Source organism: Pavona decussata, unplaced genomic scaffold, assembly GCF_977016875.1.
Source record: "Pavona decussata unplaced genomic scaffold, jaPavDecu1.1 SCAFFOLD_91, whole genome shotgun sequence".
NCBI classification, from domain to species: domain Eukaryota; kingdom Metazoa; phylum Cnidaria; class Anthozoa; order Scleractinia; family Agariciidae; genus Pavona; species Pavona decussata.
This window is the reverse complement of record NW_028145508.1, coordinates 3,500,916-3,527,634: the sequence shown is the minus strand read 5'-3', so window position 1 is coordinate 3,527,634 and position 26,719 is coordinate 3,500,916. Positions and strand designations below refer to the sequence as shown.

At 36.1% G+C, this 26,719-nt stretch overlaps 1 protein-coding gene across 7 annotated transcripts in view; it reads left to right on the top strand.

Moving 5' to 3' along the window:
- LOC146474266 (CLIP-associating protein 1-B-like) overlaps positions 1 to 26,719 on the top strand; it is a 54,785-nt gene that overhangs the window by 3,515 nt on the left and 24,551 nt on the right. For 6 of the 7 annotated variants that reach the window (XM_085117571.1, XM_085117569.1, XM_085117566.1 and 3 more), the window contains exons 3-21: positions 2,839 to 2,882; positions 3,289 to 3,345; positions 5,795 to 5,886; positions 5,980 to 6,055; positions 7,553 to 7,650; positions 8,880 to 8,950; positions 15,032 to 15,075; positions 18,325 to 18,424; positions 19,365 to 19,429; positions 19,875 to 19,967; positions 20,047 to 20,142; positions 20,746 to 20,795; positions 20,905 to 20,995; positions 21,990 to 22,034; positions 22,499 to 22,569; positions 22,667 to 22,726; positions 23,583 to 23,660; positions 24,703 to 24,747; positions 25,187 to 25,366. In XM_085117571.1, the coding sequence (XP_084973697.1) occupies positions 2,839 to 2,882; positions 3,289 to 3,345; positions 5,795 to 5,886; positions 5,980 to 6,055; positions 7,553 to 7,650; positions 8,880 to 8,950; positions 15,032 to 15,075; positions 18,325 to 18,424; positions 19,365 to 19,429; positions 19,875 to 19,967; positions 20,047 to 20,142; positions 20,746 to 20,795; positions 20,905 to 20,995; positions 21,990 to 22,034; positions 22,499 to 22,569; positions 22,667 to 22,726; positions 23,583 to 23,660; positions 24,703 to 24,747; positions 25,187 to 25,366 (1,456 nt within the window). Of the gene's footprint in view, positions 1 to 2,838; positions 2,883 to 3,288; positions 3,346 to 5,794; positions 5,887 to 5,979; positions 6,056 to 7,552; positions 7,651 to 8,879; positions 8,951 to 11,369; positions 11,911 to 15,031; positions 15,076 to 18,324; positions 18,425 to 19,364; positions 19,430 to 19,874; positions 19,968 to 20,046; positions 20,143 to 20,745; positions 20,796 to 20,904; positions 20,996 to 21,989; positions 22,035 to 22,498; positions 22,570 to 22,666; positions 22,727 to 23,582; positions 23,661 to 24,702; positions 24,748 to 25,186; positions 25,367 to 26,719 lie in introns of those variants that run through there. The other variant, XM_085117572.1, reaches the window with a different exon arrangement.

Sequence of the window (26,719 nt, the reverse complement as noted above, 5' to 3'; positions counted from 1 at the left end):
AATTGAGAATGGCCTGCAGGTGAGGCCCTTTATACAGGAATTCATTTCCTGGTTAAGGGTAATTACCTTTTACTGCAGGAGACTTTTAAACATGTCACATAATCACAATGATAAGACTGGAACTGAAACTGAACTGAACTGAGTGTATGCAGTCACTAACCCTGCAGAGTGCAGTTGATTATCATGATAAGTTTTTACACTGCCGTTCAGTGTTTGGAAATACCTACCAGTATAAATTATGTTAAGCCAAAAGCTATCCAAGATTTTGCAGATATTCATTAGTTAGGAACTTGGGTGAGAATTAACTCTGGGATGTGATAAAGTATGCTGCTTCTCACTTTGTGTATCAACAACTTTACCTGAATTGCAGTAGCTTACTGGCTTTTTTGGGGGGGACAAATTCCTGACAGTATTCCAGAATCAGAATACCTGGAAAAATGAAATATATTCTTCCTCTAAAACATTAATAAGAACTTGATTCTTTTACTTTGGCCATTTGGAGATTTTTTTCAGTACTGGGCAACAGATACAATGAACATATAGTTTTCAGTGTATTCCTTTTTCAGAATACACAGAATATGTCCCAAAAAAGATGCCCTTAGTTTATACTTCCGGCAGTAGTCACCACATCAGTATGCTAGTAAAGGAAAAGCTACCCATCTAATCTCAATCTGAATGGCAATCCCAGTCACGAAATTAAACTAATTTGAGCCAATCTGGTTAGGAACTTTCTTCAAATTAAATTGGCAGAAAAAAAAATACATATACATTACAGTATAGTACAATTGATGGGAAAGCTGTGACACATAGGGAGCCAATCACATTAGAAGATGAATACTTGAGTCACATTGTGTTGGCTGCCTTGATTGGGTGTAGTAGGACACTTTAGGATCCTTACATGATCGGTATGTTGAGCCTGGGTGGGGTAGGGTGGAATGGGGAAGAGCGCTTCTCCCCTAGGAAGTAAAGGACGGTACAGATTTATGTAGGTTGTATTTTATTTGACAACGCTTTGTTTTTTGAGTTTAAAGCCAAGGGGATCTTGTTTCTGGGGTACCAATTTTTAACGAGAAGGAAATTAAAGAAAGGCTGTTAAATAATTCCAAAAAGATTGTAATCAAGTGTGGGAGGGAGTGTCTAAGGGAGTTAGTTTCTTAAGAACCTGCAGTGATGCATGCATCGGTGGGGAGTAGAAACAAATGTCTGGTTTATCAACAGGGTTGATAACTAAAGGTAAATTGCTCCCTTAAAAAAGTGTTTCTTTTTATACTCCTTCCAAATTTGACCAGTTGTTAACAGTATCACAACAATGGCTTTTCTTCCGAAGAAAAACAATTAAATTGTGCTGTCCTGTCAAAAGAAAGAACCCTGTTGCTCAAAACCTTAATGAACTCCTAGTGGGAATACAAAATGATTGTTCAATTGTCGTTGTCTGAATTTATAAAAATAATGTTCGTATTTTATGTGATATTAAGAGGGTGACCTTTTGACGTCTTCTATTACCTCACTCAGCAACTGTTACAAGACATAGTAATTTAATCATGAAAAATATTGCTTCCTCAAAAAGGCTGAAGTTTGAGTGGGTTACTTGAAATTTAATAAATTTAAAATATGGCTTCCCTTACTTTAAGAGCACCGCTAACATGATAAAATGCACTCACAACATGTGTCTTTCAGGATGCATTGTAGCCATAACAATTAACATATATTCTGGCTACTACGATTTTAATTTTCGATGGGTTGGAAAAAGAGAAATACATGTGCATGGTTTGTATAAGCTTTATGACAGGGAGTTTAATTTATTTCATGTAAGTAGCAGACATGCTTGGTGTGAAATGTTTAGTAACTAGAAACCTTAATATTGATCCTGCTGCATGGTGAGACCAAACAGTGGGAGATAGCCAAAATGTTCATTTGATTAAAAAGGAAATAGATTTTATAAATAGCATTTTTGTTAGCTGACTCACTGTAATTAACATATGAAATATATTTTGAATACCACCTCTTCGAATACAACATCGAACAATTTACTGCCAACATTTTCGATTGTTAATCTGTGGATAACCTCTGTAGTTTTGATCACTTTTTTCTGATATTTCTACATTTTATTTGAAATGGTGTTCTATATTTGGTAAGATTTAAGCTTATATCTTAATCAGTTATTTGTGAATTTGATAATAATTTGCATGTGTTGGAAAAGGTGAATTTTGAACTTCATACAAGAAACCTACATTTTGAAACGTCAGGTTTGTGAAAAGGGGAAAAAAGCCTGTCGTGAGTGTATGCCTTGGTTTTTTTTAATTTTCAAATGATTATATCCTTTACTTTTCCTTGATAGAGATTAAATGTAAAATTAATTTATTTCTTGATAGTTTGGAAGCACAACATTCTCCACACACATTCTAGCACAACATTCTCCACATCCACAGTTTTTTCCTTTTAATTCTGTTCAAAATCTAAACATTTGTTGTTTTTTTTTAGTTTTTCAGTCAATTGATTACAAATTTCATTCTGGGGTGTTTCTAAATTTAGTTTCAGTTACCGATGTTCTACATTAATGCTCATTTGTACAAAATGTAGTTTAAATGTATCTTCCCCTTTAAATAGGATCTCACTTAAGTGGAAAGTGATTTTCGAGGAATATACATTCAGTTATTGTCAGACAAGTACATTCTTTTCTCATTAACAACATTTTTTTACATCTTAAGTTACAATGATAAATTCAGACTTTGTAAATTGATCGTGTTAAAATGGTAGTATTTTCACCAATTGTGAATTTAATCTAACCTTTATACATTTTGAATCAAACTCATTTTCAAATTGTGTGATTTATTACAGTTGTTCCGGCAATCATCGATAGACTAGGAGACAGTAAACAGCAGGTTTGAACCGTTTATCCTTTTCTCTTGATATAATTTTTGTTATACAGTTATATTAATAATACATAGTTCCTCCAGATATGCCAACTAGCAATACTCAATCAATCCATTGGTTTTGTGTTCTATTGGTTTGTTTTAAAGTTTGTACTTTTTTAAATCCAGTTTAGCTAGTTTAGCCTTTATTTTGATGGTAGTATTTTCAGCATAATAATATTGTAAAGCTTGTCATAATTCAGCGGGCCAGGCCTGGGATCTGTAAGGTACATGTATAAGTTAATAAACTATGTATTATCGAAACTATTTATGACATCTATCTACATGTAAGTTTTTATACAGTCCATGTGTATTTAATTATTTGTTTCTTTTTTTTAATTTTACTGTTTCTCATGTCCCTTTCTCGCTCTTTTAGGTGCGTGATTCCTCTCAAGAATTACTCCAGAAGTTTATGAATGTGTCCAGTCCTCAGGTAAGGTATTTCAGTTACTGTCACATAGCAAGTTTTAACTTTGATTGTAACAATTTTCCTACAGAAGTCAAACTTTGTATAGAGTTGCAGTATAGCAGGAGTAGTAGCCAGTAAAAGGTGATTCTCTTGCCTGTTAGAGGTTCAACAAATTCAAGTGTGCAGAAAGCTAGTTTATTATATAGCTTAACTGGTCTGCACTGAAAAGGGGAATTCTGATTGGCTCCCTGAGCAGTCTGAATTTTCCTATGGACTGCTAACTAAAGATGGACTGGTCACATTACAACATACATTTTAGAGGAGCAAAGTGTCCCAGTTTTGATGAAAATAAAGTAAAAATGACAGTTATTATTTTTATGAAATATGAGCTGTTCAAACCGTCATGTCAGAGTTTTACTATGAGTGCGACAAATTTTATTATCCAGATGAAAAACATAAATAAGTTTCATGCAGACTTGAAAGTTGTTCAGTCCATATATGGAAAATATTGGTCTCCTCCTTTTTTTTTTGCAAGTTTTTGGCCAAGCTGAAAAAAAAAACCCTTGACCAATATTTTCCCAATATGGACCTTACACTAGTTTAATAACGTAATATTTTGAGAGGGTGGTGGATAGTGACAGGATATGTGATGCTGACCACATGAAGGGTGTGGTTCAGGAGGGATGTTAATGTGTATTTTTGACCTGAAAATCTGAACCACTCCAATCAGCTCTATTTTTCGTTACAGACTGGATGTTATGTAAGATTCATAGGGTCACTCATTAAAAGATATTTTAGACGGTGTTTAACAAAACCATATTCTAAGCCATTTTCAATTTTACCACCAATCATACTAATTAAACATTGGCTGCTGCTGATGGTAGCAAGAAGGCTTGCATCGCGGACTAGAAAACTATTTATCAACTTAAAATAAAACACTTATAAAAAGATTTGTAGGACCACTGATTGTGTTAAGCCACAGCCTAAGTTAGACTTTGTTTAAATAACTGGCCCATAGTTTCTGCATTTATTTGAATGTTGATCTAAAGGCTTTAACTTAAAGAATGAGCTCATTACAAATAATAGTTTCTTCTTTAGAGCAAACCACTCAAGTGAGGCAATGTTAATTTATACTGTGTCTGTAGCAAAAACAATTATAGAAATCAAGGAACCATGACTTGGCTTGTCTTTTGTGTGAATTGTTCGAGTGATAATTTATACTGTATCTGTGTTGATAAAAACAGTAAAAATCAGGGGAGCATGACTTGACTCATCTTTTACAAGTGTGAATTGTTCAAGTGATAATTAATAGACAGTGTGTTAGTAAAAACAATGGAAATCAGGCATGCATTGGCTCATCTTTTGTGTGGGTTTTTCAAGTTAAAGGAAGCAGTAGAGATAATGAGTTAATTCCCTGAATATAACCTCAGGTAAAAAAAAAACAAAAAAAAAAAACAAAAAAAAAACAGAACCAAACAGAACTTCAGTGTTTCTTACATGAAGTTCAGTCTGCAAGCCAAAAAAGAGTTGATTTAAAGCTGTTCAGATTTAAAGGCCAAAACTGTACATACACTGTCAATCTTTCACCAATCTGTTCGTGTATATTGCAACATGTGATGGGCTGACTACAGCTGTAGATGAAACTAGAAATAGACCCTTCTCCAGAATGGCGGCAACAGATTCGAATGAGTTAAAATTGAACTGAATGAAAAACTGATACCAGCACTGGGAAGAGCACCTTTACTTTAGTAACCTTGCAGAGTTTCAGCATATTTAGGTGTTTTATCAACTTGGGAAATGTAAGATGAAATTTGACAAAGTTACAGACGTTTGTATGTACCTACAAACATCTGTAAATTTTTCATTTTTCAACTTATATTTTCTCAGCTGATATTACACCTGATGTGCTGAAACTTTGCAGGGTTACTAAAGTAAAGTGCTCTTTCTAGTGCTGGTATACGTTTTTAATTTTAACTTATTTGAATTTTTGGCTGCCATTTTGGAGAAGGGTCTATTGCTGGAACATGAAAATTTAAGTGTTGTTTTAATTTTGCTTTGTAAATTATGGAATGCTCTTCCTTTGGTCATTCGGTCTACTACAAGTCTCTCTTCCTTTGAAGTTAAAGTTAAGACTTTTCTATTTAGGAAAGTCTTCAATTAATCTTTTTACACTGTAAAGCACTTATTAGAACATTTTATGGTTAATGTGCCTTATAAGTATTTTATTATTATTATTATTGTTGAAAAGACTGAAACTTCTTTGTAATATACAGCACTGTGTAACATGCATTTGGTAGTTTAGTTGTTCTGGACAAGTCCATTCATAGTTTTCCATTCAGATATCAGGCTCTTTTCAAGAGCATTGTTGTAAAAAGCTTGTCTTAGAGTATTAAGTTATCACCTTTAAACCATACAATTCAACAAAATCAATGATTACGGCACCATAGTAATTTTCTTTTTTTACTTTACACAGCATGTTCTAGAACAGTTAATTCCTGCGTTTGGTCACAAGGCCTGGCGAGTGCGAGAGGAAGTGCTACACTGCCTAGTTACTTCTCTTAATGAGTGAGTTCATTTATTACATCTTCAGATTTTTAAATTTTTACACTGTACCTTCCCTTTTTACTAAGTTTAATTTTTTGTGTTGACACCATTCAGGTTTGGCCCATCATCGTTGACTGTTTCCAAATTTGTGCCACACATTTGTAAGCTCCTAGGGGACCCAAACAGCCAGGTAAGAACATGCATGTTCAGTTCAGCTAAGACCTGTTTAGTTAAAGTAATCACCTCCAGTATTCTTGCTAGGCCGAGACGACAGATGCTGCACCATGTTGTGTTCTTCTGAGCAACTGCCCCAGTTAACTCAGTTGCTGGAGCACTGGACTGCAGAGCGGGAGGTCGCAGGTTCAAATCCCGGCCCAGACCAACACTTGGGTTCTTAAGGGGGCAATGTCACCTAGCCAAAAAACGTATTTGTTTCAATGGAATCATTAAAATAATGGTTGAGTTGTGTTACAATAACCCTACTAGTGCACAGAAACTAAGTTAACTATTAATTATCCTTAGCTGCAGATGGCTAGGATGGAAAAGGATTGCAACTTGAAAAAGTGGGCCAACTTTTTCAAGTTCTTCCTCTGTATTTTAGAGGAGTTGTTAAAGTAAAACACTGATTATAGGTTGTTCTTCCTGGGAGAAAAACCTTGATATTTTCTTCCCAGTGTTGTAAGAGCAATTTCATGGTACAAACCAGGTTCTTTGTAAAATATGTGGGCAGTTTTGACCAAAATACAGAAAAATCGCCGTGGCAGTGCCCCTTTTAAATGTCTGGGGAGAAAGTGCTGCCTTTGCTTTGACACCAACAAATGGTTAGACTTTCACATGGCTCTGATGACCACATAGAAATGGTGCTTTCATCTCCAATTTGGAGGTTGTAAAAGAACCGCTGACGATGTAACAAACCCATGCTGTGACTGTCCTCAGTGCCGGCATGTGGTTGGCTTGGCGCGATTAGCTTGAAGGGCTTTCTGAGCAACTGAGACAAGAAAATTGTGTAACAGCCAGAAGTCAGGCTGTTCAGTTGTTCAAAGCCCAGTTAAGCCAATCCTAGGCCCAGGTGTATAATAAATTTTTCAGGAAATTTAAAATAATTTGCAAAATAACAGATGCATGTGAGATCTTTTTTGGCTTCAAGTAATATGTCAAACACGAGGATGGATGGGAGAAGTGGGTTGGAAAAACAGGGTGGAGCCAAGTTTTGTATAACTAACCAACTTCAAGGTGTTTGGAAATCGGATAAAAGACTCTTGAGTGTTTGATAACAAATAATAAGTATAAATCTTGGAGAAATCCAAAGCAAACATTCACCAAATTTTTTGATAATTAAGATCTCATCTCCAAACCTCCTTCAAAGTAGTGGTTTCCTAAATGATTTCTCCTCATGAATTATTAATTAACTAGTTTGAAATTGATATAGCTTCTGAAACTGTTAATAACGTCTGGAGAAATTCAAAGCACATGTTCACCAAATTTTATGACAATAAAGATCTCATTTCCAAACCTCCTTCACAGCAGTGGATTTCCTAAAGTTTTCTGCTCGTGAATTATTAACTGGTTTGAGAAGTTATCTTCACTTGCAGCTGTAAACTTGTGGGGATTTGCCTTGGGCTATTCATTTCAATCAACATTAGTGTGTTGTTAAATAACTTGAACTTATTGTCTGTGTTTGTGTTAGGTTCGTGACAGTGCTATCAACAGTCTGGTGGAAATTTACAGACATGTTGGCGAGAAAGTACGAGTTGATCTGAGTAAGAAGGGAATTCCCTCATCCAGGTGGGTCATGGGGCGCCTTTTGTTTAACCATTTTGTTTTAACATCTCAGGCCGAAATAAACAAACAGTTGCCATTTAAATTTAAAAGAACCAGAACACAGTCTTTATAATTTTCTGTAATAGGAGCTTGAATTTTTTATTTTGTAACTTGTGTTTTAAATTTTGTAATGAAACAACTGTGAAAAAGCTACTCAATTGTTATTCTCTTTGTAGTAGGAAGGCAGGATTCCTGGGTGAAATTTGTGTACCACAGTATTATTTAATTGATACTCAAGTGCAAATTTATGGGCCAATGTATTTTTGTGTAATTTTACAATGCTGCAACCGTAGGATAATTTGTTAACAAAGTAGAATAGAACCCCGCTAATATGAACTCGGTTAACTTGAACTCCCTGCTAACTTGCACAAACTCTGATTTCCCCCGGATTTGACCCCATTTTTTCAGTCATTTACTATCAGCTAACTCACTCGTGCATTTACCAACTTGAACTCCCTGTTACCTCAAAACAAATTTTACTTTCCCCTTGGCTCAAATTTACTCTTACTGATAATTTCAACTCTTTTAAAACGTTGGTCAGTAAACCTCAAAAAAGAAGGACATAGCTGACTGATGTGTTGAAATCTTGAATCTTTACTGATGATGTGTGTTATGTATGGAAACAGCCGTCTCAACCTATTTTTGTCCTTAATGTGTTCTTAATATTGGCTAAAATTCCCAAACTAAGCATTCTTATCAAAAGGCCCTTATAAAGCAAACTTAATGATCCAAGGTGACTCATGATTGTGAAAGAATGATAATACCGTGCAGTATTGTTTTTTAGTTGTTAACAGGATACTTAAACTTCAACACCAACTCCATTAACTAGACCCCTTGCTAACTCTGACTATTTTTGGTTTCCTTTGGGAGGTCAAGTTAGCAGGGTTCTAAGTACTGTTAGTAGTTGCTGTTATTCACAGTGTTCCAAAGAGAGTCAGTGAAGAATTTTGAGGGGTCAATAGCTCTGGTTCTCTCTAAATCTTCTTAAGTTTGCCATTCATTCTGTCGGGTCATGAAGCCAGGCTTCTCGGGTTTTTGATCTGGGACCCCTCTCTTATCTGGAACACTGTATTTGTACACCTACATGTAGATGGAGACTGACAACATTTTTCTTATTACTTCCGAGACTAGTCAGGACTCATTGAGAATGACAGGGTATTAAGCAAGTTATTTTCTCACGTATCTCACTACAGATTATCAATTATTTATGCAAAATTTGACGAGGCAGCCAGATCAGGAAACATGGTGGTCAGTGAACCAAATGGTAAGTAACCGTGACTTCTTTGTTTTTGTTTAGATTTTTATTAGCCTTAGACACACAATACAATATTTACAGTACTGCGCATTGCTTACAGTACTCACTGAATTGGCAAAGCCGCACACTTGTTGCACAAACTATATAAGCATATATTTTTTAGGTACGAGGTGGCCTCAACTATAAGCCTGGTGGTTTCTAGAGGTCACCTCGCCATACATTAACCACTCAATAAATTGTAAATATATTAGAAAGAAAGGCGAATAAAACTTCAAACTTCAAACTATAATTGTAACTTTGTAAGTAACTGTGCCTTCATTTAGAGCAGTTTTCATTTGAGTGTTGTAAGGCCAAAACCAAAGCACTGTAACTTGACTCTGGCCAATCACAACTGATGTCAATAGAACAATTAATCAATCAGAGTTCTCAAAGCAAAGTACATCTAACTATGTAGCAGGTGCCAAGTGCAGGGGAACTTGCGTAAGCAAGGCACAATTGGTTTGGTGTTGTGTGTTCTGTAGAAAAATTCCAAGGTTTAATTGATCATTCACAGTACCATATAGAAAATGTTTAGTTATTAATTTTAATACTAGAAACCATGGACTAACCCGACCTCTAGGATGAGCTTGGGGAACTGTGGGGCTTGGGTTGAAGGGGGGGGGGGGGGGGGGAGGAGAAGGGGATAATGGCAATTTGATTTTAAAAAGGAAAAAAAAAACATGGTTTACAGATGAGCAAATACAGAAATCAAGCAGCTACTTTATGTTTTAATCTTGGATTAAAAATAAAATAAAATAAACTTCCATATTTTTAATAAACATTTTGTTCATGATTTTTGTGATGTGGAAAAAAATATGACTTCAAAGTGAAAGCTACTTTTTAAAACATGTTTAAGGCTCTGAACTCTTAGTTTGTTGATGTTGCCAGATGACTGAATGTGAATTTTTCAGCTCTATGTGTCATGCATAAGGAAACATATTGTCTTTTATTAATGTAGAACTCAGGAAATTGTTAAAGAAGTGGATGAGGATGAGTGAAAAAAAATTATGTAATTCTACTTCTAAGATGGTCATGAGATGAAAGTCAATCAAAGGTGATTTGATGGTAAAAAAGTAGAAAGATTTAAAGAAAAAGAAAATTGAGTACAGACTCACAAATTTAATACAGTACACTGAAATTAAAAAAATAATAAGTATCAATGCAAAATACATGTAATCATGGGATAATTTACAAAAGTTACCCTAATCTATTCACTTTTCAAGCAGCTTTTTTGTCCTTTCCAATTATTAATAAAAGTTTTTAAGAAAGGGTGACAGTGATGGTAATTAGAACGCTACAAAATAATACTAGCAAGGTTTAATGAGCAAAAACAATCACTTTGCACATGAGTTTTCCTTTTTTAGTAACGTCCATGGCAAAACAACAGCATGAAATAACCAAATTCAGGTTGTGTGGAAAACATTGGCTCATTATTGTCAAAGTGAAGTTTTGGTTCTCTTTCTTAACTTGAATGCCATTCCTACCAATTTAGTTCTTGAAAAGTTCGTAATTAATGGAGTTGTACTGATAGTGAAGTAGTTTAATTAACTGGATTTATATTTTCAAGTGAACAACGCCATCGTTTCTTAAATTTCCCATTGTAAATGGCAATGAAACATGCATAAATTAGCAAACATTTGTACGTGTGGGATAAACTGTTCCTATTAACATTTGCATTCCTCTGATGCCAAGGAAAGCTATTTTTAGTGCTGTTAGTTCATCTTTCTGTGTCTGTTCCCATTTCAAGCAGTCAAGCTTCCCCTGTTTCTATATTTAGATTTATGATTTTGAAAAGAAAGCCTTAAAGCCCCATAAATAACTAACATTTTTTGTCCTTTAAGAGCTTGTGCATTATACCCATTTTTTTTGTTTGCATTGTGTCTGTTCCTTATTGTGCTTGCTTAGTGTTGTGTAAACTGCTTAATTTAAATTCAACATTTTTCACAGTAGTCATGCAATCTAGAATATTGCTCATCAACAGGAAATGTGCTTAAATATTACTTTTAATAGGCATGGAAAATACCTTTCTACAGGAAGCTCATGTTTTGTTCCTCTTTTGATACTAGCACAGGAAAGTAGAGTATTTTTCACCTCTGTGTGGCATTTGTAATGAGCTTGTGAATTTGAGTAAATTTACATAACGCATACCTCCAAGTTGCGTTCGTTTCTATCCTTAAATTAGCTTTTTATTGCACTATTAAATCAAGGTTTAGCTTCATCTTTAAGAAGCAAGAATCAGTTTGTAGCATAGAACAAATTTTTTTTTTCTGGTTTTGATTAATAAGTAATTACCCCCGGCTGCTTTGATGAAATATTAACCAGTGGTGACCCTTCCATTGGCTGAGGCCACTTTTAAATTTAATTTCAGTTACATGCAAAATAGGTTGCAGAATCACTTATTGGTTTGGGCAGAGAATATTGCTTCACCTGTGAATGTGTTGTTTTTGTGAAATCAGCCACTCAAGCATACTCTTATAGAGTAGATTTCCAATATAGAACAAGAATTACAATTGGCTGCTGGCAGGAAAGGGTGTTCTGAAGATAATTTGTATGCTTTTAGCCAGAGACATTTTAAAATCAACATGGCTTCTTGTGTGTTTGTTCCCTGAGCATGGCAGTTATTTGGCAACTATGAATTGAAGACAGGTTTCTGTGCATGTATGCGGCTCAGTGAAGGCAGCCTTGTTTTAGTTGAAGCCCAAAATTGGGCATCAATTTCACATGTGCCTGTTCATGAAGTGAGAATCATGAGGCAAGGATCCAAGAAAGACCGGCTGTTATAATTTTATGCGCTTGAGGCACGGACATGGTGGATGATCTTTTGAGCTCTGATGGCATTTCAAGGGAATATTTGGTGATTTTGAAGCAGATTGAAGATTACTGTAGTCGGGGACCAGAAATAGATTTGGATATTCAAGGGATCACAAATGGTAATTTGTCTCAACTTTTGAATCAATGTTTAATACATGTGTGCTACAGCTGAACCAGAAGCTTTCAGTTTTCATGTTCCTGTAATTTTCATCAAAATTATACAATCATTTTACAGACCTGCCAGAGTTAAATTTGCATTTTATAAGCTACATCTTATATTACTTTCATTTGACAAAAGACCTGAATGTTGACATGTGTAAACTTTCATTGTCACACAATTTAATTTCAGTCTCATACATTAATGTTTTGTGATCATGTGTATCCACAATGATCACAAAATCAGGAATAGTACTTTTCCTAGTGTGATTTCAAGTTCAACACCAGATCATTAATTTATAAGTCCACTTCTCTCTGTAGTATATTTTGTGTTTTGACTTGGATCTGTGATCATTGTCAATCATTTTTAACCCTCATCATGTTACTTTGAGTTTAGTGTAGTACGTATAAACTAATATATTCAAATTTTGCTAAAATGCAAATCAGTAGTCAAGAGTACTAGTTTCAAAGTTGCACACCATAGATGTATTTCTTGAGTCTGGGGGACCATGGTTTTAGATTAAATCTTCAGTTTTCTCCTGTGTTTATGAGTAGTTCCAGCTGTTACACTATTTTCTTCAAAATCGTCTTTCAATCCATGTATTCTTTGCAAGAACCAGGCCATGAGAAATGTTTTTGTTTATCACTTAATCATTTTATTTTTATTAATATATTTTTTTTCATGTAGCAGTGTCTTAACCAGAACCAATGTAATTCTCTTATACAGTACTTAAAATTGCCGGTAAAATAAGGACTTTTCTCTAATCTCTTTTCTCTTCAGTGCGCAATATTTATCACTTGAAGAAGTATTCTTTTCTCAAGTTGAACATCCCTACTGTGAAGACTGTACAATCATGTAGTCATTTATGACAGCTGTCAAGTCTTCTTTTATTCTGCTTTATTGTGCAGGAAATTCACTCAAAAGGGCAGCTTTATTTCCTACAGCTCTAACCAGTTTAGTTCTTCAATAAACTTCAAGGTTGTTAAGTTATGGCATTTTGAAAATTGGTGAACCGTGAATTGAAAACCAGTTAACTATTATTTACATCTAGTGCAATATACTTGATCTAGAAAACTTGTAGATATTGGTTAGCCTTTGATTGAGGCAGTCCTTTATAAAGTAACTGTAGCAGAAGTAAACAGAACTCTAGTTTCAAGAGCTTCCTCTAGTGTGTTTTCTTGGCTTGACAAATTAGTCTTTGTGTTGAAAGATTTATTTGCCAGAATCGAAGTTTGTACAGTGTACATTTCAAATCTTATTTCAATGCTTGTACTTGTGAATTTGGGCTGCAGCGTCAGTTGAGTAAAAAAACTTTGTTTTAGTCTATGAATTCCAATACTAGACTTTTCGGCTGGTATTCAGTAGCTTCTGTGTTTGATTAATCTGCCTTCTGTGTGGAGCTTTGCCACAAGGTCAATGTTGACGTTGGTGCATGCAGATAAGATCAGACAAGCTGTCTTCAATTGGCGAGGTTTCATGATATGATCTTCATAACTGGGTCTATTTTTATATCATCCATGACAGCATGCAGTTGGTATTCCCTTGGGATTAGTAGCTTTCTGTCATTGACATATGATGATACAGTTTTGTTTTGGATAATTTTCATCACGATTTTTCCACACAGTAATTGATGAAAATAGAAACTTGAATAAGGTTTATGGACTCTGTTCACAGCTTGATGTGGAATGTCGTTTCACAGCTTGTAACAATACACTGGCTTGTGAATTGTTCAGTGTCTAGCACTTGCTTTTGTTTAGATTTGCAGTCATGCGATAACAGTTTTACTGTTTGATAATGTGTAGCCTGTAATATGTTTAGCACAGTAATGAGAAATGATAGTAAAATAATGCCTTAATTAATTTCAAAAACTAACTTGTCTGTTAGGTTCCAAAGTAGGAATTTTATGTGGAATTTTCTGATAAAAATTTTGCTTCAGAAAAAAGTAAAAATACAGATAGCCTCTTAGTACATGTAAGGTACAGTTGTAGTTATCACAACAGGTACTATTTCAAAGGTAACATTTTTGTAGGATTTAATCCACAGTCAAAATGTAGAACTACATGTTTCCTGTACAACAACAAAGCATGACTGGAAAGTACTGCTCAATAGCTTTCATTGGAATGGTCATACTTTAGAATTTTATCTACAGACTCAAAAGATAGAACTTCATTGTAGAGCACAACAAACACCACCACAGGAAAGAACTGCGCAGTAGCTTTCATTTGAATGATCACACTTCAGGACTTCATCCACAGAATCAAAAGCTTTCATCTTTGGTTGGTAGTAGTGCTATTTGAGAAAGGTTTCTTTGCAGGGATGCTTAAATTCTTATTGGATAATCAGTGCAAAAAAGGTTTGTAGATTAAGGCTGGGCTGGTATCAATATCAAGCATTTGATATACTGGAATTTCTCCAAAAAATATTGATTCCCTAGAGAAATATTGGTTGTAGCAATACCTTTTATGCTGCTTACAATTTTTTTTATACCTGACTACAGCTGTACTTGAAATGAGAAGTGGCATATTAATACTTTTTCCAGTATATTTACGTGCTGTTCATACTTCACTTGAACAACACCCTGAGTGATGATGTCACAATAAATTATAAATCATAGATGATGAGACCACAATATTGTTTTCACTGCAAAAATTAATATCATACAGTACTTGTAATGTATTTTATCAATATCAGCCCAAACTAGACTTTTGTCCATTGTGTTGTTAGAGTAGTAATTAACCCTTTAACCCCTAATATCAAATAACAAATTCTCCTATCTTGTCCCTGTACTTTTCTTATAAAAGTACTTGCGGAAATGTATTAAAATATCAAGAAAATTTGCCTTGGGTGATCATATCCTTAATTCTCATGACCTCCTGGGTTGAATAAGCATTGACAGTACAAGGAGAAATTTGAAGATGATCATTGTTAGGGCGTGAAGGGTTGATGTTAATGTATCGATCAGCAACTGGGACCTAATAATACTTCACTCAGTTCATGGGTGATGTGGCTCTAAAAAAATAGATTGGACTGTACTCCTCTCCTGTCTACAAGTCTGATAGATCCATTTCTGTTTGCGGTTTTAGGATCTTCAAGGTTGAATGGTGAAGTAGAGACAGATGGGGCTAAGGTAAGACATTGTTAATAAAATATCAGTTAGACTCTTGTACAGCATCATTTGTCCTAGATAGATACTCCTGTTTTGAGGGAATTGGGGTTGGGTCGGGGTGACGTGGGCGGTGGTGGTTACAGTCAGTGTACGTCATGCATGACCAGTGTTTCTGAGGAACATATGAAATGAGCATTCAAATTCCTCTTTGTAATGTCAGGCATACTTGAATGGAATCTTGAAGATTTCTCTTGAAATCTATCAGAAAAAGACATATCAACTGGAAAAAAATTCAAAATTATACTTGGGAAGGAATCTTTTTGAAATAATGCTCTAATGTTAAGAAACATTTGTAGCTCTTTGACTAGGAACGCTGAAATCTTGCTGGCAATGTTCAAATCTGACATGTAAATTTCAGAACTCTGTTCAAATTTCAAAAATACTGGTCATGCGTGATGTAGATTGACTGTAACTGAGTTCCCTGAATGGGCGATGGATGCCAAGCGGTTAGGTAATATCAAGGGTTGGGCCTAGCACCATGATTGGAACCTTTCAGATGTTGTTTATTTTTTTTTAGTCTTTATAAATACTCAAGCTTTTAATAAACATTACACTGGGTTGTAGTTAAGGTTCAGAGTAAAATGCTAGGATGTAGAAATAGGCACTTTGACAAATGAGTATTTATGCAGGTTTATTAAACACGTCAGCATTTTCACCCAAAAGTCAGGCAGCTCAAACTTTGAAATACAGTAGCTTGTCTTTAAGCAGCTGCTGGCAATAAACGGCAGTACAGGAAAGTACAGCTTGGTAGCTTTCATTTGTAGTGAATTTTACACTTCAGCATTAAATTCACAGTTCAATTGCTCATCATGGAAAATTGTGATACTATATTTGACTTTCCCTGTTCCTTGGTGTGTTAATGTACTGTTATTTCCCAGTTCTGCTAATGTTTTGCTCTTAATTTTGTCCTTGGAAATTTTATCCTCATGTTTTGCTCATAATTGTGTCCTCGCAAATTTTATCTTCGTTTTGTATTAAAAAATGTTTACATAATTGCAGAAGCCTTTTCATTTGATTGTAGATCTGTCATGGTCTTATTTTTTATCTTTTTGTGGCTCTCTTATCAATGACATTTTAAGATGAGGTGAAATGAATGAAATGTTTTTATGAAAATCCAGAGTCTAGTTATCTTATATAATTTTATGTTATTAAGCATAAATTTGTGTGACATCTGTTTGTCTGCTAGTAGTAGTGGATCTGTATAAACAGTATTTCTTTAAGTCCTGTTTTAACTTTTGAGACCATGCAAAATCCTTAGGTTTTTACTAAATATAAGCCATTGAGTAAAGTACTTTCTCCTTAGCTTGCTGTTTACTAATATTTCATATAAAGTAGTTTTAACCTTTGACTCTTTGGATTATCATTCAAATGAAAGCTACTGAGCAGTACTTTCCTCTGGTGCTGTTTATTATGCTGTACAAATTGGTTCTAACTTTTGAGTCTGTAGATAAAATCCTAAAGTGTGACCATTCAAATGACAGCTACCGAGCGGTACTTTCTTAAGGTGATATTTGGTTTTCAAATTTGGTTGGGCAATTGTTTTTACCTTGTAAAGTTCATACATGTGCAAAATGCTAATTTTTTTATCTTAGTGTCAGGAAATATCCATATATTTAATTGCTGTCTGTAAAGATTTCAGTTGTAGCCAGGTGTTGTAACCAGGGATAATATTTCATTAATGATGAAGGAGACAGCTAGTCTGGAACTGTGAAAACATGGGCAGTGAGAGTAAATATTCTGTTGAAGTTTGAGTAACCTAAATTCAGAGATGCTTTGTACAAATATGTAAATTTACAACTGAGAGTGAAAAAAGACATTAATTCAGTGCAGGTAATGTAAAAGATCTTGTGTTTCATCCATTTCAAGTTCTGTTTGCAAAAGGAATATTCATGCTTGAGGGTTTCGTTAATGGCAAAATGACGATGGGTTAGTGCACTTGTAATCAAATGTAGAAATTTATTCACCACAGATCGTTTTAACAGAGGAATAGCTGTGATGAAAATAATTTGGAGCTCAAATGGTTCAGAACAGTTCCCCCTTTAGATATCAGAAATGTCAATTTTTTTTACTTTCTGAAAATCATAAAAAATGCATTCGATGCCAAGCCTAAAACAAGTAAACATTTACATTGTTTTTAGACTTAACCACTTGTTTTGCTTGCATAGTAAATGGAAGCTAAAAAAATATGCATATTAGGTAGTTTTTACTTTATTTCATGGCAGGCGTTTTTAGCACAATAATTATCAAGCAATTGATGAAGGAAACCCTAGTTACTTTTGAAAACTGGACTCCCATTTGTAAATACTGTTCAGTTATTTTTAGCACACACTGTCCATGACTCGACTATGGATGGATCACCAGAAGGCATTCTGTTAGACATGTTAATGTAAGAGCAATTTGTCTACCCGCGGAACATGAAAGAGCTCTCTAGGAACTCGTTCAAAGGTGACCGAGCATTCCAGGTTGAATTGGAACTTGGAAATGTTGGTTTTTTGGAGGGAGGAAAATCGGAGTACCCGGAGAAAAACCCTCGGAGCAGGGGCGAGAACCCACAACAAACTCAACCCACATATGATGTCAACTCCGGGAATGAAACCCAGGCCACAGTGGTTGAAGGTGATTCTCACCACTGTGCCATCCCTGCTCCACCTCTGGGAGAACTCATATGGGAAGCTTCAACCCCTTACACTATCAAATACCACTGTTTTGCCAAAATGATGAATACCCAATTCACATACATAAAGCAGAAAATCGTACCTGTTACTTTCTAACTCTAAGATAAGCCAAAACCTTTATTTTCCAGCAGCAAGTATAATCTTTGTGTTTGGCTCAGTTTTTACAACCCTTTTTAAAACTTGATCTAATTGCTAACCTTTCAGTGCACAGTCTATTTTTACATTTTTTACTGGTGGATAGAGGGGTCGCTATGCAATAAAGACACCATTTTTGAGGTTTAGGAAGGAGGGTGCAGGTAGAGACCACTATCTGTTTTGTGGTTTGGTGGGTCCTGTTTGGGTATACTATAGTAGTTTGACAACTTCCATTACATTTCTGTCAAATCATGACAGAATCCTGTAGGTGATGAATTTCTATATTCTCTTCATCTGGCTGTTCAATAATGCATACGTATTATAAGGAGAATTTAGATGTTGGTAACTATGGAATTGGAGGCTTTGGCTATCGATTAATAATTATTATTACATCTTTCAGCTGTCCACGGCTGCACCGTCCAGAGCTGGATCAACAAAAAAGACCATGCCCACAAGAAAAATCAGTGGAACAAAAACTTCAGGTTCTTCATCCAACTCAGGTACAGCTGATTTGCTAATTAAATCCTCCCAAAGTGTGTGACGTCACAAATATTTGAATTTTTGAAATTATGGGATTTATTAATATGCTTACAAAGAGCATGATGTAAAATGCCTACTTGGCAAAATCCAGCATCTTATTGCCATTTGGGAGCGAGATATTGGGACTTTTATGCTCTAATGACTCCATACAAATCCTTCTAATGTTGTCTCTGTTCCTAACCTTTAGAACAGAGACAAAATTACAAGGATTTGTATGGGGTCGTCGGACATAACAATACTAATATCTCACCTCCAAATTGCAATAAGATGCTGAATTTTGGCAGGTAGTCATGTTTCATCATGCTCTTTCAAAATATCTCAACAAATCCCATAATTTCGGAAATTTAGTTTTTGTGACGTCATCACTTTAGTACTCTACATAGGCACCGTAGGGACAGGACCAAGTGTCTGAAATGTTCCTTGGTAGGGGTTCAAAGGTACTTCATTGTACAGGAACAGTGGCGTAGTGTCTATTGCAACATAGTTTCTGTCTGTAGGGTCTGTTTCACAAACCTGTTTTCTGTTGCTTTGCTGCCTAAGGTCGTTTTCCATTTGTCAGGGCTGGCTGGCAAGATCGAACAGTTCGCAAAAGGGAATGTTCAGAACTGTGCTGCCAAGTGTAATTTACCTCTACAAGCTTCGTGAAACAATTTGTTTCATATGCAAACAAAACTAATTTCCCAATGGAAAGCTTTGCAATTAGCCTCGCTTTCATAATAAGGTTCACAGCAACTCGGAAGTGACCAATTCCCTCTCTACTACACCAATTATTGGTGTAATAGGGTCCGTCAAATCGCATGCACATCTGGTGATCTAACTGGGGTCTGCTTAACTGGGTGCATCAAGGTTTCAATTCTTTTCTTCATAAATTGTTTCAATTTTTTTTTCTTTTCCTAATAGCTTCAGCAGGTGCAGTGGATGAATCAGATTTTGAAAATGCATTTTTCGATTGCCCTGATGTTAAGGTATGTGAAAACAAAACTAATTAACTAGTGTATAGTGCTAGTGCGGTTGTCAATTGAGTGTGGACAGTAATTTCGCGTTTGCTTTGGTTTTGCATTACTGCGTTCTGTGACTGGTTATCAAAACTCGCGCCACTTTCTAAACCAATGGGAATCCAAACCAAAACCAATCGTGTTTTCGCCGCACGCGTTTTCCCGCGCTTGGCACCAGCTATATGTATTTGCTTCGAATTCTGATTGGGTCGTTGTGTTGTTTACATCTGTTGCGATTGGCCAGAGTAATTACTTTGGTTTTGGTTTTACGACACTCAATTGGAAACCGCTCTAGTGCTAAAGTAGGTTGCATCTCTTTAGTTTGAGCTCAACACGAGAGCTCGATTTACTTATCAACCCTTTGACTAACGACGTGATACTTGAGGGATACCTATCTCCGTTCTTATGTTTTCAGATTTACAACGCAAGGGACCTGAACGAAGAAATGACGAAAATACAATCAGTTTTGTCGGACGATAAGAATGACTGGGAACATAGAGTAGCAGCGGTAAGGACTCCATTATGGAACATGCAGACCCGAACTGAAAATCAAATTCCGCGACCTTGCGTTTTTTATTTTCTTCTAGCTCAAGAAAATTCGCAGCTTGGTTCAAGGTGGGGCACTGGAATATGACAACTTCGTCTCGTTACTAAGACTTCAAGAAGGCGCGTTCAAACTTTCGGTGAGTGTCTGGAGTGGAAGCTGTTTACTGGGATATTTCCTCATGTTCAGGGACAGTTTTTTTCCCTATCCTTTCTTTTGTTACTGTTAAATTGTAGTGATTTTTGTCGTGTCTTAGCAAAGGAAAAACTTAGATTTTAGTGCTAAATCCTTCATTATACTTTTACTACCAAAAGTTTTGAATTCAAAACTGGAGAGAAATTCAGAGCGCACAAAATAAATAAACAGGAAAAAAATAAATATAAAAATAAATAAATAGGATTTCATCCACAGACTCAAACGTTTGAACCACCTTGTACATCAAAATAAACAGCACCACAGGAAAGTGCTGCTTAGTAGCTTTCATCTGAATGATCACACTTTAGGATTTCACCCACAGACGCAAAAGTTAGGACCACCTTGCACTGCATAATAAACAGCACCACAGGAAAGTACTGCTCAGTAGCTTTCATTTGAATGGTCACACTTTAGCATTTCATCCACAGACTCAACGAGTTAGATGTCTTGTACAGTATGAAGCGGTACTGTTTTAAGACAGTTTTAATTTAAGTATTCACACTTACTTGAAAGTATGTTTACCTTGCATGTATTTGTTTATTTGTAGACAAAAGACCTAAGATCAACTGTTACAAGGGAAGCATGCGTAACGCTGAGGTCAGAATTTCTTTGCAATTACATTTACAGTGCTTATCAAACTCGTTCTATCAGACCGTTGTGAATTTACTGAGAAAATAACATGGAATTCTCGTTTTCTTGTCAACAGCTATCTGTCCACAGTGCTGAAGAGCCAGTTTGATCACACAGCAGAAGCTGTCTTACCGACTCTGATAAATTTAATACCAAACAGTGCGAAGGTAACAGAACTGTTGTGTTTCTCTCTCAACCTTTTAAGTCGAAAAGACGAATATTAACTAAGGTGGGCCCATGCCGATATCAAATACTCGATATTATCGATACTGAGGTTTACTTCAAAAATATCGATTCTTGCGAGGAATATCGTCTCTTTCGATCCTTCGATACTGTTTACATTACCGCTCACTTGGATATCTGAAGGCTGTTTTAGTGCCGAAAACCGATCTTTTTCCGTTTGTGTTTGTGCTGTTGCACTGAGCTCGAAGAAAGTATCACAAAATTAATATTGGTAATTGAACTGAGTGGAGTGCAATTTGGTCTGAAATAATACGCGTGATTTCAAAATCAAACGAACGCGCAGCGCGAGTTTGATTTGAAATCACAAGTATGATTTCAGACCAAAATTGCACGACACGAAGTCAATTGCCACTTAATTACATCCACTATGAAATCACAGAGTATCATTGTCAATATTAATATTCTATTTGTGTTACTTCATTTCCATTTTGATGGGCTAAAGAAAGGATGCGATTTAGAGCAAAAAATGGTGCAATTTGGGAATAAATTGCACCATTTTGGACCAATCAGATTCCAAGGATCACCAGTGATTTCAAAATGGATGTAATTAAAGTTGAAACACCCTTGCCAGGCCGGGCTTAAAGAGTGTTTTTAGAGTGTATTTGATAACATCACCGAAAAGTCTTGGTTGATGAGGTCACAATATTTGTATCGATATTAAAATATCGGTAAATATCGTATTAGTATCGGATCGATTTGTAAAAACTGGTATCGGCCCACCTTACTTTTCAGTCGAAAATACGAATGTTAACATCACCAGGGTCTATCAGCTTGTCAGAGTTTTCCCGCCAAAACTAGCGTTCACGCCTCCCGGGCTCATTGCCGCGAGTTGGTGCGTTTCTTACAGTGATCGCACTGTCTCTCACTGTCTTGCATTGTTTTGTCTGGTGTTCTAATCTTGTTTTTATTTCCTTTTAGATCATGGCAACCTCTGGCCACGCATGTATCAGGTTTATTTTAAAGGTGAGTTTTTTCAGCTGTTTTCGCCGTACTTGTGGTCAGGGTCCACTTGTTAATGTAAAATGACAGATATCAAATGTCCGATGAGATGGTTTCCTGGCAGCTATCGTCAAAACTTAGTCATAATGTCAAGGAGATGTTTATACACGACACAATCTTCAACGACGATTTTTAACGGAACAGTAAATTGCCCCTGTACGGTGACATAGCGCGGGACGATTTGTACGGTGGCTGTTAAAAATGTCATGTGCGCTGTTTTACACCGCTGTTGATGTTGATGATATTTCGTATGTTTCACTTTAGAGAAATGCCGCGTTTGTCATTTTGTTATCTGTGTTCTGCAAAGTATCAAGATCATTGAAGTTTCTTAGTTCTAGACCCACTAGAGCAAAGAAAACCGCTTCAAAATTTTACTTTCGAGCACTCGCTTCATGATTAAGATTGTCTTTGTATTTTTTGTCAAACAGAATACCCCTGCTCACCGACTTATTCCAATTCTTACGAACAACATGACCTCCAAGTCAAGTATAATTCGACGGTAAGAGGAACAAAGTACAAATTTCTCAAACTTTACTCTTGGAAAACTTTTCTTTTTTGTTTTTGCCAACCTGCATGTCAACCGGTTTCTTTTGCAGGCGTTCCTGTGAATACATCGACTTGATTCTTGTTCACTGGGACACTTCAACAATTAAACCGTAAGTATTTATTTTGGCATCGGTCTGCGGGTCGTTTGACTGGTACCACAGCCTAACTGAAGTGTTGTCCTTCCAAAGGAAGGAAGTATCACGGTTTTAGTTGATATCAGTACTTTTTACGTGGAACAGTTTGGCGTGAAACTTGTCTTGGGTAGTATTTTGTGTTTAGAGGTTCTGCGTGCGAAAGGTTAAATCGGTTTCAAATATCTGCGGCTAATGTTTTCCAGTTACACGGAGCAAATAGGTCAGAGTTTCCTGTGTGTCCAAAAAAGTGAGGAAATTGTTGTAGAATTTTTTTTAAGGCGGAAGGAAGTTTAATTGGAAAATGACTGAGAAAGCTAATATAGAGATAATGAAGACTCGAAAGAAAGCTAAAGGATTGTGGGCAGCGGGCGGAAAAAACGAGGGCAGCGCATCATCGCAATCACTTTATTCCAAAATTTTCCAGTTTAGTTTGGCTGAAAATGTGTAGCAAAATGTAATCAAAATTCGCATTCGTCTATTGCGCTATTCTTAGTTACACATTTACATTTGTTGGAAAGCTTTTTAAATTTTAAAATTTTCGTCCACACTAATGCCCTTGGATTTCTTCTACATTGACTTCTCCTTCGAAAACGGAGCTCTGCCTCCACGCAATTGTATACGCTTTGGATTAAAACGTGCATTTTTTCGGCGTTGAGAAGGGGCGGCCTCAAGGCCAAGTGATATATATTTTTTAATAAACAATGAAAACACATTAAAACACTTGTTGCATTTTCGAAGGCAAAGACACATGAGTGTTAACGGCGCCTCGAGTAGATAGAAAAGTTCTCCAGTCATTGTGACATTCATTTTTATTTGTTTATTTTCTTCCCAGACGGCTAAGTGAAATAGAAGAAGCGATCCGGAAAGGAATCTCAGATGCGGATGTCGAGGCCAGGGCGGCCATGCGAAGGTAAAAAAAAAAAAGAAAAAAAAATCGTTCACATTCTCCTCATAGATTTTAGCCGATTTTTGCCTGCCTAGCTAGGAGAATTGTTCGCGTAGAAGTAGCAAGTTCTGGCGGTCAAACCTGATGCCAACGAGTAACCGTGAGAGGATTGGGGCGAGAGCGAGTTGTTCTCTGCCTTTTGACAAGTAAAAAATACCGTCTGCTACGAAGGCCATACAGCTTTTAGAAATTTGTATTTTTTGGAAAGTTTTGTTGGATATCAAGGGTTACGTTTTTTTTTGTGATTCTCGCAACACAAAGGTCATTTCCAAGATGCTCCTTTTGGAAAACTGATCGTTCCACCAAGAATCTTTTCTTGATGACGGAAATCACCTGCCTTTTCATCCAGAAGTCAACGTTTGAATCTTGTGATGCGATTCTGACGTTCAGTCCCTAAGTGAAATTATTAAGGTTGGCCATAAATGAAAGCTAGTGAGCAGATCTTTCCTATAGTGCTGCTTATTATCTTGCGTGGGCTTGTTCTGACTAAGTTATATGGAGACAGAATTCTCAAGTGTGGCCATTCAATGAATTCCTGTGGTACTTTTTATTGTGTTGTGCAAGGTGGTTCCAACTTAGACATTCACGTACGAGAGACATTTGAATTGTGACCATTAAATAAAAACTACTGAGCTTCACCGTGACTTTCCTGTGATGGTATTTTTGTTTCAATTCTTGCCACGTGAAGAAGTTGTTAAAATTTTTAAGTTGTACTTTTGATCTTTCTGTGAAGGGGAAGCTATAATGGTCGGTTGCTTGTAAGTTTACCAATGTCTTTGGGTAATGATAGCGAGGCAGTTAGCCGTGAAAATAGCTTCACACCCCCTTTGGATTACAACACTATACAATGCCTTTTCTTTTCAAACAGAAGAATGTTTTTACATAGCTGTTGATGCGAACATGTAAACCTCTTAAGCATACAGGATGAAAAGTAGCAACTTTAATGAAGTGCAACTACCTGAATTTCAGTGCCTTTATGACATCGTTTATTTTGTCTGATTTTCAGGGCTTTTTGGCATTATCACGATCATTTTCGGGACAAGGCCGAGATGTAAGTTTGGCTTTACTCATCTTGTATTCCTTTCAGCTGCCTTTGAATTGCTGTTATAAATATTCATCACGAGTTAATTAGCTGCCTGATACAAATCACCAACATAATAGATTCGCTTAAGAATCAACTACTTGACCTTATTTCAGTGCTCGTATCTTGCGCGCGAATCTCGTAATTAGAGGGGTTTTTTTTCGACTTGTGGTCGCAAACGTCAACGAGTACAATGCGAATAGGCAAAGATCTATGTGATTATAATATTGATCGTGACATTGCGGGATAACATGAGTTGTGTGCAAATGGAGTTATGCTACTTCGAAGACCAGCCATCTTGGGTCTATTACTACAAGTATTGCGAAATTCGCCCGTTGAATCTACCATCTTTTTTATGCGGGAAATTCCAGTTTTCTAATCATCCTATGTACGTTTTTTTCCCTTACAGTTTGCTGAAATCTTTCGATGCCTCGAAGCAGAAACAACTTGAAAACGACCGCAATCTTTCCAACCTTGGTCCAGCGAAGTCGTCTTCATCGGGTCGTTTTGTGGCCGTAAAATCAACGAAGCCGTCAGCTGGTAGCAGAGTACGTTCTTCGAGTGCAACGAGTGAAGACGGTGCCGTGAGGTATGTACACGTACTTTTGTGAACGCACGTTTTAATGTTTTAAACCATGGGGCATTTATTTTGTGAATAAACTCATAAGAGGTCGACATGTAAGCTTGTTCCTTGGTTTGCAAGGATGGAATCTTCGGGGGATGAAATCATTTTGCATGTTATGTTGGATTGGCTATGGAAGTTCAATCTAAAGTGTACAAGAGTTCGTTCTGATACTTTGATGAACACATGTATTAATACAATGAAACGTCGATTTAATAATTTAAATTCATAGAGTTTGAAATTATCTTGGGAACGTCCATTGCTTCGGGGTCATTTGGCTAAGCTCTGTTTTGCAAGCTCTTCTTTGAGTTTTGCTGGGATTGCCTCTGATGCCTTTGTGAACGTGTGGCTTAATCCAAGCGGACATTGATCTGGTGAATAAATTCAAGGCATACTGCCCGGAAATCATTTCACGTGCTGTCTAGACTGTGTTGAAAGTTCAACTGTTACGAGATTCAAGTATTCGCTTTATTATTTTTTAGTGCATTTCGCATAGTTCTTGCTAGTAAGCACGAGTAGAGTTAATTAACTCTAATTGTATAGTTGTTCAATTGAACACCATGGGATTTGATCCTATGGGGCTTAGAAGCATGTAGCAATTAAAAACCAGCGTGAATTCACGGCTACTCTTGTACGCTATCTTTACCAGTACGTAAATTATCTTTACAGGCGATTTGTCAAAGTGTTTTATCAGTTCATCCTTTTGAAATGTAGTAAAGGACCCGCTTTAGATTTCTATGTTGATATTTATATCTTATGTTAATTTTTGCCACGGTTCATTTCTTCTTTAACTCTAAATATGCATGAACAAATTCTTTAACACGAACTGGTCGTCCAAGAAACTCTGCTCAATATATGAAAGTTATATTTGCTCAGAAGTAGATTACAGAGATTGATTTCTCGTGGTGCAAAATATTTCACTTTTCTTACACTCGTATCTCGTTATTTTAGTTGGTAATTAGTCAAACATGAGATACAATAGACAATTTGATTACTATAAGTTAACAGAGCGAAGCGCTTGGCGTTAGTTTGATAAATTGTCCAACCTTCAAATTGGGTGAAGACGAAATAATTATCCTCCAATATATTGTTTATGCAAATATTGCCCACTTTTGCCGCTCCTGAAGAACTACGACATACAATTAGTTGTGGTCATTCTTTACGCATAAAATTTTCTCCAAATCAGTAAACTAATGTTTATTCAGGCAGAAAAACACCAGAAATATGATTATTAGACCGTGTGGTTCAAGGATGAATAAGATTGAGAAAGATGGAGGTGAATTACGAACGGCAAACTTGTTAAATTTGGGCTAGCTCTAG